Genomic DNA, 11,744 nt, shown 5'->3' with positions numbered 1-11,744 from the left:
GCTGACGTTGACAAAATCGAAAAATCTTGCCCGGGATTGCGCCACAACGCTTCGTATTTTGCTTTTCTCAGCAAAAAAAAATTCTTGATTTTCTCACCAGAAACGGCTGCATAATACGAGGAATGTGAGCAGCAGGGGTAGCCACCAACGGAATTATCTGCTGTTCTTTTTTCCCAGGAGAGATGAGAGAGCTTTAGAGGGTTAAATCCAGGAGGGGGCTTTCTAAACACCTTGAAAAAATCTAGGATAGGACGGAGGATAGATATGTGTAAAGGTTAGCAACTTAGTTTTGTGAATACGGAGCGAAGGGCAAGCTCGCAATGTATGGGCAAGCGAAATCGTAATGTTATGTAATGTTTATGACGTCATAATACAGGTTTTTGGGCTATAACTTCTTATAGCCTCAACCTAAAATTTTTATACACATATCACGTTGATCTACATCACAAGGCGCTTCTTTCCCGCTATGTTTGACATTTTGAAAGTGAGTGGAACTGGTTCACTTTTTCTTTGGACATGCCGTAACTCACTTGAGTAGGGATTCAGTGGTAGATTCTCGCGACATTTTATTTAGCGAAAACATTTAGTAGGTTGGGAACTTTTTGTCGAAGGAGGAGAGAAAGCACAGTTACAAATTTATTTTTCTCATACTTACTTCACTTTATCTTGTTGTGCCCTTTCTTATTTTCATCACTTTGAAAAAATAATTTCTACCTACTATGTACAATTTATAATTTTTTTACAAAATAGAAAATTTGAAAAATCGTTTCATTAGAAAAAACTAAACGTAAAAAAGCAAGAACTGAACCTTATTTCGTGTATCTTGTTCCCTTTGAACGGGCAGTGGGAGTGATAGCGATTGGCAGCGAATGAATTTCTTCATCTTTCTTATTTCATTGGTAAACACTACAAACCTGTCAGTTCATGTGGATAAATTGAGACTGTGATGGTGGTGGCTCGCATTGATATTTATTAAGAATTTAAAACTATCGTAAACAGTTTGTTACTTAAGTTGAGAATATACTCCTAAAAGTTTAAATTGTTTATGGCATGATATACTCAGAAGTAAAAATTATTATCTCCACCACATCTCCAAGTGAATTCGATTTCGTATCGAATTCGTACATATTTTCTAATTCTCATTGGTCACCCAAAAGCTCCATAAAACGGTAACAATAAATGTTCAAATAACATTCATCTTAACGTCGATATAGCAAACGCATGTTTGTATCAAAAGGTCTATGATTAAAATATCACTTCATCACACAGATTCCAAAGTTATTCGTGATACTTGCTAAAAGTCTTGGTCAGATATCATTTTTGAATATCCAGTACGATAAAAAACTTCTTCGTGTGAACCTCAGTAAGTTGGCAAGTATACTAAAATGACATCAAACCAGTATACTAAAATGACGATTAATCTTTTCTCCGCTGTCCCTTCTTATAGACGTAAAGCCATCTCAACTTGTCACCACCGTCTCCGTGTTTCCAACGTAACGTAGTCTTCATCATCGTGGAGTCAATAACGTTCTCACACGAGAAAAGATTGTAGGAACTCTTCGCCCGTCACAATGGCCGTCGTTAGAATAATGAAACGATATCCTGTGAAGAATAATGGTTGTTGTGTTTAAAAATATATGATAAAAGATACTATGTATTATCTGAATCGAGGGGTAAATCACTCGAAAAAGTAGAAAAATGGTGTACAAGATTTGTGATTTATTTTTGATTTATTTCTTATTAATAAAATTGTGTACGAGATTTATTTTAGTGATTTGCCCCTCGATCTAAATCTTAACCGAAAACGTTCATAAATGCTGCATGTTTTTTTTATAAGCAAGTGTCTGCTCCTATATCAGACTCGCATTATGCTTAGTATTCTATTGTTCTCCAACAATAGAGTCATTATTTAGGTACCCAAAACTGAGCCTGCATATGCTTATAAACGCTATGCTTATAAAAGAAAAAACATGTATTCAATACCCCTAATATGCGTGTTTTTACGTGCAATTTTCAATATCAAAAGCTTATAACTCAATCACTATAAGACCCGATTTAAAAATCTTTGTCTCGAATTTTAACTTAACTACTTTGTCTCATTAGTAACCTTGTTTGCTCAGCAAAGACTTTGTTCTGTCTAAGCTGACCACAAAACGTGAAATGTCTTTGAAAGTCACCCAATGAAACGAAAATTAAAGATTCCTGTGATTAGGTAACTAACCTTGGGGATACTACCCACCTTGATATCATCAATTGGTTCGATACACCTTCTAACGCAAAAATATTTTCAAAATGTTTTTTCTTCGCCGAAAATAAGGTCTTCAAAGTTGAAATACTCTTCTTTTTAAAAGTCTTCATTTTCTTCTTCATCAAATTTTTTCATTGTGATCTTTTAATTTTCAGATTCAGGAATAGTTGGCCTAACAGAAAATGTATAACATGCCATATAGTCTTTTTGGCTGAATCAGGCAGAAATCTATATTTTGTAAATGGCAAATATGAAAAATTCACTATGGTCAGAGCCCTTTAGGCTTAAAACTCAAAAAGTTAAGAACATTTATAAAAAAAAGGTGTACACGAATGGAAAAAGATTAGTACTAGTAATAACGTGGTTTAGAGGGTGATTTGGGATTAATAACCCAGAGGTTCATTGAAAACATTTCAAAATAGCCCAAACGTAGTGAGGGCTATTTTGAAGTGTTTTCAATGAAACGAGGGCTTAAAAATTTCGTACGATATTTTGTTAACCAATCAAAATATAAAATATCGTACGATACTTTTCTTTCAACCAATAGAATTTTTTGTTTACATCAGGGCGATTACAAAAAAGCGGGGCTATTACGGATTTATCGCCCCGCTCGTCCTTTACAAATCTAAGCTACAATCCTGGCCAAAATATATTGAGAATTTAGCTTATTTCCTCGTTTTTCAAAATTTGGAATTCGGGCGAGAAAGTCGTTTTTGGGCTAATTGATAAATTTATTCGAGTATTTCGATTTGGGTGGGGTTAATTGACTTCCAGGCTATATTCTGAGCCCTGTTGGACCATTCTGGGACTTTTGGATCCTCAGATTCTAAGGTCCTAAGACTTAAGTCTAATGTTAAAACTCAGAGTTAAAACTCTATTCGTCTAACCTAATTTAGAGCGCTTCCAAAATACTTGCGGTTATAAGATTTCGTGGGAATTTCCCTTTTGTCTCAAATATTATGGCCAGGATTGTAAATGTAATCAACCATATAATTATCTCAGTTACTATATCATTGAGACACTATCTCAAGGATCGATCGAAAACTCCCAATCAAAATAAACTATCGAAACCGCTAACCAAATCTAAATATTATCTTAACCATTTAGGGTTTCAGAAAAAACAGATTTTTTAAAAAATTTTAAAGATTTTTACAAACCCCATCTTTTCCGGTCACATCAGTTTACAGGCACCTGAAAGTACTAATTTTAGTGCTTTTCCAATTTTTTGGTAAAACCGCGAAGATTTGAACCCACGAAATACAACTTTTTCCAATTTTATCAAAAATTTTGAAAAATCCCTAGGAAAATGAAAGAAATTTGTCCAAAAAAGGGCTAAACCTAGGCTGCTGGCATCCACTAACGGATTCGTGCTCCTTATAGAGGATGCTTAATAAGCGATATTTCCTTTGTCCAGAGATTTGCCGCCTTTAGCCGATATACGGCTAAAGACATTTTTAGCTGGCGAGTGTCTACAAATATAACATTACGTAATGTTTACATTTTCTGTGAGGCACCGAATCATAAATTGGAAAATATATTGGGATTTCGAAAAAAAAGTAGGCGGAAGGAAGTTTGCTTCTTTCTCTTCCTCCTTTCTTGTTTAATGTGGAGATTTTGTAAAAGATTAGAAATTAAATTTATTGAATTTAAGTGCCCTGATGTATCTTCTATGTGCACCAACAAAATTTTGCTTCATAAAACTACATTTTGATGCTTGAATCTGGACTTGTATGAGTGTATACTTTTTTACCACACTGGATTCTTTGATCACTTTGGCTCCAGATAATTGTTTTGTCAGTTCTACAGATATGTTGCAGATTATTTCAAGGTATTTTAGTTATGTATATACAGTACATTTTGGGGGTTATTTATATATTGAATATTTCTGACATTACTTCTTTATGATTCTACGAAAGGGAGTGTTGTTGTTCCCTTGTTAAATGTTAAAACAAACAAAAAACTTTTCTTCAGCTTTGGCATTCCACTTTTCGATACTGTGTGGCCTTTGTGTTTATCTTTTTCATGTACTTAGCTTCAATCCTTTTGAAGAGATTGGAGTGTTTTTGGTTGTTTTCTTTCACTTTTTTGTTCATATTTGTATTTTTGAGCTTCGACCGAAGAGCTGAAGCAAAAGTTTTGATAAATTTACATACCAGATATCTTATAAAAGCAAAAGTCAAAAATAAATCTACAGACTGTACAAAATGCGCGCATCAGATTGTTTTTTATCTTTCTTTCTGTTTTGTTTTTCTGGCCTGGGATTCGAATTTCGAATGTAAACATTCTATTGAAAACGTTCGAAACGGTCGTCTTTTCGCGCACATCAATGTCAATCAAATTATTTACTCGCTAAGATTCTGTAAAATACATCGAACCGAATCGGAAAGCGGTTGGTAGATCATTAAGCAGACCTATACTACCAGGGGTTTTGTAGAGGTTATAATATTGTAATATTGTAAACAAAGTGTGTAAAGTATATCCTATCTCTTCAATATCCAACTATCAACTACCATAATATGTACAAAAGATAAACTCAAAATGTAACGGCGCATGCGTATAACTAACAATATATATAACTTTTCAAAAAATTCTCATGCTTTTTTCCATCCTTTCAATCTTCTTCTCCCTTGTCATAGATGGTGGCAGTCTATTTCAAGTGTTTTTTCTTTACCTTCGAATGTATTATCTGCAACGTTAGTGGCAGAACGGGTCAAAGATGTGGCAACTTTGTCCAGTGGGTAGTACTTCTCTAGCTAGTTTTTGGTATCTTCGGCAGGTCCGTAGGTTTTATGTTTGAGTTTGTTTTTATACTTTTGCGCGCGTTTTAATAATTCAAAGAAACACATTGATTTTTACGACCTCATCTGTGGTGATGCCTGATCAACATTGCTAGGCCTACCTACATTACCCTGTTTATATCATTAGGGAGGATATTTTCGAAAATGGCCGAAATCCTATGTAGGTTGAAAACTGAAGAACAGAGTTTGTGTTTTCTTTGAATATATTTAATTGATTCATATTGAGTCACTTTTACTTGTGTTTAATTTTACTTTTTCTCACATTGAGTTGCTTCTTTCCTTTTGGTCGATTTAGATCATGATGTGCACTTTTGCTTTTGAGATACTTCCGAAGAATACACCATTGTCCCATTTCTGTTTTTCTGCTCCATCAGAATTATGTACAAATAGTTTAGATCTTTTGTCATCATTTGATATCACAGACCTGGTTTCCATTTTATGAATATTCATCCTGAACATGTTGTGTTGTTGTGTCCTCTTGTTGGTATTGTTTTGTCTCTTTTTGTTTATTACATTTTTTGAATAGTTGAAGGTTCAATACTTCTTTGACTATATATAGTATAAAGAATAATAATATATCTATTATCTTGTCTCGATGTCTCTGTCTCGATATTTCATCTTCACAATACAACATCTTCCCCTTGGCAATGTGATGTTCACCGGGTTGATTGACAAAGATGGGCGTGGTCAGGAACAATCTGAAATGATAAACTTTAAAGTGCAGTATCAACGTTCTATATACAGGTTCACACTCTCAGTACTTTCTCCACTCAGAAATAGGTCGTCGGTTTCGTTTAGGATATGATTTCCGTATTACGGGCATCTTACGTTGAATGCCCGAGTCTTTTTCACAATCTTCCTCCTCATCAAACATGTCCTCCCTCCCTCCCCTAAACTTAGGCAACTCAGCGGTCTTAGGAAGGGGCTTAAAATGAGAAACGTTACGAGTCAATGTTCTGTCTGAATTCAGTGCTTTTGTAGTTATCATTGTTCCTTTAATATCGGTGACGATGTACGGAACTACGTCGAAAGATGTCGTCAACTTATTTCGTTTCGTTTGCTTTACGAGAACTTGATCACCAATCTTAACGGTGCGGTCTGTAGCGTGCCGACGGTGATTTGCGTATTCAGCAGCTTTCTGTTTGGCTTTGAAATCACGTTTCGTTAAGGCGTCGGTGTTGGCTGGTTTGGTTGACGGTACATGCGGTAGTGAGTGCTGAAGTTTACGACCAAACATCAGATCAGCAGGTGCTTCTTTTGTAACACTATGAGGTGTGGCTCGATATTGTCGTAAGAATTTGTAGGTTTCTGTCTCCATATCCTTTCCCTCGATGTACGCGGCGCGAATCGCTTTCATTAGCGGTTTATTAAAATTTTCGACTTGGCCGTTTGCTTGTGGCCATAATGGTGTGATTCGGTGATGAGTAATGCCGTTTTCCTCCATGAAATTTCGAACTTCTTTCGATGGGACCATTGTCGGTAATGACTTTCGCAGGGTTACCATAAGCTGCAAATGTCTTATTAAGTACGTCGATCAATGCTTTGGCGGTTGTACTTTTGACAAAAGCAATCTCTGGATAACGTGAACGCTTATCGATGATAACGAGAACGTATTTGTTGAGAACTGGGATTGGTCCCAGGTAGTCAATGTGCAAAGTGTCCCACACGGCGTCAGGAACTTCGACGGGTTTGATCGGAGCAGGTGGTTTGGATGGGCCAGTACATTGGCATGCGATGCAATTCTTGATACGATTTTCGACCATCTTATCCATGCCGAAAAAGAATACTTTCGTTCGTAAAAGTTGTTTCGTCTTTTCGATGCCTTGATGTCCAACGTGACAAATGCGTACAGCATCTTCGTAGAATTTCGTAGGTAGAACGATTCGGTTACCTTTGAGAATGACACCATGTTTGAGATTGACGGTCAGTTCGTCTTTGACTTTACGAAACTGTTTAAGCAAGTCTATATTAACATTACGTAAATGTTCATGTTTCTGTGGCTCATCTAATTTGTACCAATCGTTGGCTTGTATCATCTCCTTGAGGATTCGTAATTCGATTTCGTTTTCTGTTCCTGTAGCAATGTTCTCAATCTTGAAGGCTTTTGGTGTTGCAAAATTTGTAACCATGTTAACGTAAGTCTCAATGTAACTGTTCGTTGTATTTGGTTGATCAACCGGATGCCGACTTGTGTAATCAGAAATGTTATCGTCTGAAGAAACGTGTTTGGCTTCGAGGTCATAATCTTGTAAACGTAAAAGCATTCTTTCGATTCGAAGCGGTATGTTGCGTTTCTTATTGTTCAAAATGTTAATTAACGCTTTGTGGTCATTAAATAACGTAAAATTTCGACCGAAAAGGTAGATATGGTTCTTCTCAGCAGCGTAAACCATACCAAGGCATTCGCGTTCGATTTGGCTGTAGCGACATTCGACGTCTTTTAAAGCACGAGACGAGTAGTTAATAACATGTAAATCGTCTTTACCGGGAGTACGTTGTAATAAAATAGCAGAAAGTCCGACAGGGCTAGCGTCGCAGTATACCAAAGTCTCTTTCTCCTCATCGAAATAAGCAAGGTTTTTCTCATCGGAAAGCATATCGATAATAGTTTTAAACGACTTTTCACATTCATCCGTCCACTTAAAGTGAGCGTTTTTCTTAAGCAACTGACGTATCGGATGGGTAAGCGTACTGTAATCGGGTATGAATCGTTTCAGGTAATTTGTAAAACCTAGGAAACTCCTAGCAGCATTAGCATTTTCTGGTCGCGACATTTCTTTCAGCGCTCGAAACTTCGACTCGCTAGGTCGCATACCTTCCTCCGAGAAAACGTACCCAAAGTACTCAAGGTGACGTTTATTAAATTTGCACTTTTTCAGATTTAAGGTAGCTCCCTTTTCAGCCAAAGCTTCAAGTGTCTGTTCTAAAGCAGTGTCATGTTCCTCTTGTGTTTTACCGTACACAAGTATATCGTCGGCCATGTTCATAGCTCCGGGTATATCGGCTAAAATAGATCTCAAAATGTGCTGAAGTTCCTCAGGAGCAGAATTAAGTCCGAATAAAAGCCTTTTGAAACGTTTAATACGGTCTTCCGTTTGAAAAGCGGTAATATAACGAGATTCAGGGTCAAGTTCGAGTTGATGAAAAGCACTGTTCATATCTAATTTTGTAAAGTATTTTGCACCGGATAATTTCCCAATAAGATCTTCAACCGTAGGGGTAGGGTAACGAGTTCTCTCAATAGCCTCATTTGCGTTTCTCATATCAACACACACCCTAAATTTCTTCCCATCTGTTGGGGGAACAATAACCATTTGACTTATCCAAGGGGTAGGCTCTGACGTAACGTCCTCAATAATATCATTTTTCTCCCATTCCTCAATAGTTCTTTTCACTTCATCTCTCAAAGCAAAAGGAATTCTGCGTTCTCTCTCTGCGACGGGGGTTACACTCTCATTTATATGTAGTTTCACCTTTGTCCCTTTTATTTTACCGACCTTTCCCGAAAACAACGATTCTTTATATTTGTGTATAATGGGCTGCAAATGTTCTGGAATATTTGAGCTATTCACTTCACAAGAATTGATGTTTATCGAAAGCAAATTCAGTTCAAGACACGTTTTTCCGCTCAAAATGTTTTTTGCATCTGTGTTGATGACGTAAAAGTCTTCACAAAGAAATTTCTTTTGTTTTCAATTAGTAATTTAACAACTCCCATCAATTTCACGGTTGATTGCGTAGCAGCGTACGTGATAATTTTCACGTTTGTTTTTTGCAATTTCAGTTTTTTGTTTTTCTCTCTCAGTTTGTCAAAGGTTTTGAAGTTCAAAATATTAACTTTGCTCCCTGTATCGGCTAAAAATTCGACTCTGTGCTTCTTTTCAACAGTCAATTTAACATCAAATAAGTCCTTAACATTTGTAGCATTAACGGATTCGCTTTTCTCAGGTTTCTCCTCAGACATCGCCCAAACAGACTCCTCACTCTCGGCCCCCTCACTTTCGACCTCAGAATCACTCAAAATAAAAGGAAGAGAAGAAGAGGAACATGTATCGATTGCACTTGTTTTTGCAGCTTTGTTTTTGCTCATGCAGCATCTTTCGAAATGTCCAATCTTTTTACAAAAATTGCATTTCTTTCCAACTGCGGGGCATCTATTTGAATGCGGGAATTTACCCCCACAGCGGTAGCATTTCTTAGTTTTTGAATCTTCTGCGATCGAATCTTTTCCTTTTCTTCCCTGGAATGGTTTCTTACCGAATCTCCGACCGATTTTATTGATTTCTTCATCTGTACACTTTTTCTTGGAATCGTCAAACACGTCGGTACGAAACTCTGTATCCTCCAAATCTTTTCCGTAGACCAGCAATTGTTGCAATGTAAGTTCAGGTTTACGAAAACTATATCTTCTCAATAATGGCATGTTGGTACCATGCTCGATCTGTCGTTTCAGTTCGACATCAATTTGGTTTCCAAAATCACACTTTAAGGCTTGAGTACGTAACCTTGTGTAGTACTGGTGCAGCTTTTCGTCACTCTCTTGATCCAGCCGTCTGAAGTTGTAAATTTCAACACTGGTATTTGATTGAGGTTTAAAATGTGCATCCAGGAGTTGAATAGCGTTGTTGTAGGTTTCCTCTTGATCCGCAAGTAAACTGTCGTAAATATCATTGACTCTCTCCCCAACGTAGTTCATAAGCATAGCAAGTTTTTGTTTGTCGTTGCTAACATTTAAGGCAGTGCATAAATTCTCGAAACGTTTCTTGTATTTGGTCCAACGAATAGCGACCGTAGAAAATTCTTCCACATCAAACTGTGGAAAAGCAGGTAACGAAACTGTAACAGCAGCAGGCTCTGTAGACGTAGCCATTCTTCAAAATAAGTAATGTTCAACGAACCATAAATTTATCTTCGTCGCCAATATAATATTGTAAACACGGTGTGTAAAGTATATCTCTTCAATATCCAACTATCAACTACCATAATATGTACAAAAGATAAACTCAAAATGTAACGGCGCATGCGTATAACTAACAATATATATATATAGTATAAAGAATAATAATATATCTATTATCTTGTCTCGATGTCTCTGTCTCGATATTTCATCTTCACAATACAACAGAGGTCTGCGATTCAGACTAGGCTAAACCGCGAAAATTAAAACCCACGAAATGCAATTTTCCCGATTTTTTTCTCGACCGCAAATATTAGTTCCCGGGAAAATTAGTTACAATAAGGTACTTTCAAACAAAGAAAACATCACTATAACCAGCTATAACTTTTCCAAGAAAGATAGTTTCTTCAAATGTGGACTAAATCTTATTTCTGTTACACAAATATATTTCTAGTTCATTCTCTTCTCAGTCAGTCATGGAGAAACTAGAAGTCTAGAAATTACACGTTTTTGTTTATAAGAACATCCACTTTTTGAAGCCTAAAAATGTTCTTAACATGTTCTTATTTTCGCCATTTTTTGAGTATTTTGGTCCATTTTCCTAAGAAATTCAGTGTTTTAGAGTCCGCAAAGCCTTAAAAATGTTGCTTTTAACACTTTGGCCATCGAGGTTCTTATATAGTTTATTCTAAAAAAAACATGTATTTATTTCTCTGTAATTCAAACAACCTAAATAATTCGTTAGATTAAATTCTACTTACGAAGTTGGTTGCCAATAAATCGCAAAGCATTAATCTCAGTGTGGGTGCAACCACCAATGAAAACCACTAAAACTGTTTTCAGCGCCATTTGAGATGGTTTGAAATTGCTCTGAGTTTCTGAAAAATACAACAAGATAAAAATTGAAGGTACTACTGATATTTGCTAAGAATCTGAAGACACCTCAACGAAAAAAATATTCTTAATGAAAAATTTGAGCGATGTATACCTAGTTATTGGATAGAAAAATAGATTTAAAAGATCAATCTTACGCCTAGCAGAAGTACCAGCTTTGTATTCCGTGGCGGGAATTTGTAACGATTTGAAAATTTCTTCCACACCTCCGATGTATGGTTTGGTCAGCAACTACATGAAACGAAAACAAAAAAGAAACGTTAGTTCAGTTGTTTTTATAAGAAAGTGTCTGCCCCTTTGGTAAAGGCTCGTGTATGCTTAAGCTTTCAAACCATCCAGGCAAAGCTTATGCTTTTCATATGCTTATGAAGCTATTATGAAGTGGTTATTTTGATATGTTGTGTATGCTTTGTATGCATAAAACTCAGATATTTTGCAAATATATGGTTCAAACAGCGTTCAAATGTTGAACATAATTGGAATATGGCAATTTCTTTTTTACTTGACGGCTTCCAAACATGTTTGAAGCAATGGCGTATTCATTCACATACTGTACAGTGTGTGTTGGAACAGAAAAAAATTGAAGACTATAAAATATTTTTGGCTGGCAAATTATAATGTAATGCTTAGGAAATCTACAAATTTGAGCCTTCATATGCTTATAAGCGTTATGCTTATAAAAATTAACATGTAGTGCAGTTTTTTAGTGCTGACCCACAAGGCTAGCTCTTGGTGGCTTTTAAAGGTGACAGACTTCAACAACGCACTGGTAGAAAAATTGATATCGATCACTGGGCTTGTTGAGAAGAAACTCCTGCAATTTAGCATAATAATACAGAATTCCAACGAGTCTAGAATCTTGCTTTCTCGGAAGTTTGAAAATTTTTCACTTTTTACACCCTCAAAA

At 36.2% G+C, this 11,744-nt stretch overlaps 1 protein-coding gene across 1 annotated transcript in view; it reads right to left on the bottom strand.

Moving 5' to 3' along the window:
• Positions 1–635: 635 nt before the first annotated feature.
• LOC136815310 (vacuolar protein sorting-associated protein 33B-like) overlaps positions 636–11,744 on the bottom strand; it is a 35,020-nt gene continuing 23,911 nt past the window's right edge. The window contains exons 15-17 of the mRNA XM_067071751.1: positions 10,975–11,068; positions 10,705–10,821; positions 636–1,602 (exon numbers count right to left, since the gene is read on the bottom strand). Coding sequence (XP_066927852.1) covers positions 1,532–1,602; positions 10,705–10,821; positions 10,975–11,068 — 282 coding nt within the window. The 3' untranslated portion in view covers positions 636–1,531. The remainder of the gene's footprint in view (positions 1,603–10,704; positions 10,822–10,974; positions 11,069–11,744) is intronic.

Source organism: Clytia hemisphaerica, unplaced genomic scaffold (genome assembly GCF_902728285.1).
Source record: "Clytia hemisphaerica strain Z4C2 unplaced genomic scaffold, Clytia hemisphaerica genome assembly, whole genome shotgun sequence".
In the NCBI taxonomy this organism is placed as follows: Eukaryota; Metazoa; Cnidaria; class Hydrozoa; order Leptothecata; family Clytiidae; genus Clytia; species Clytia hemisphaerica.
This window is presented reverse-complemented; position numbering and strand designations above follow the sequence as displayed.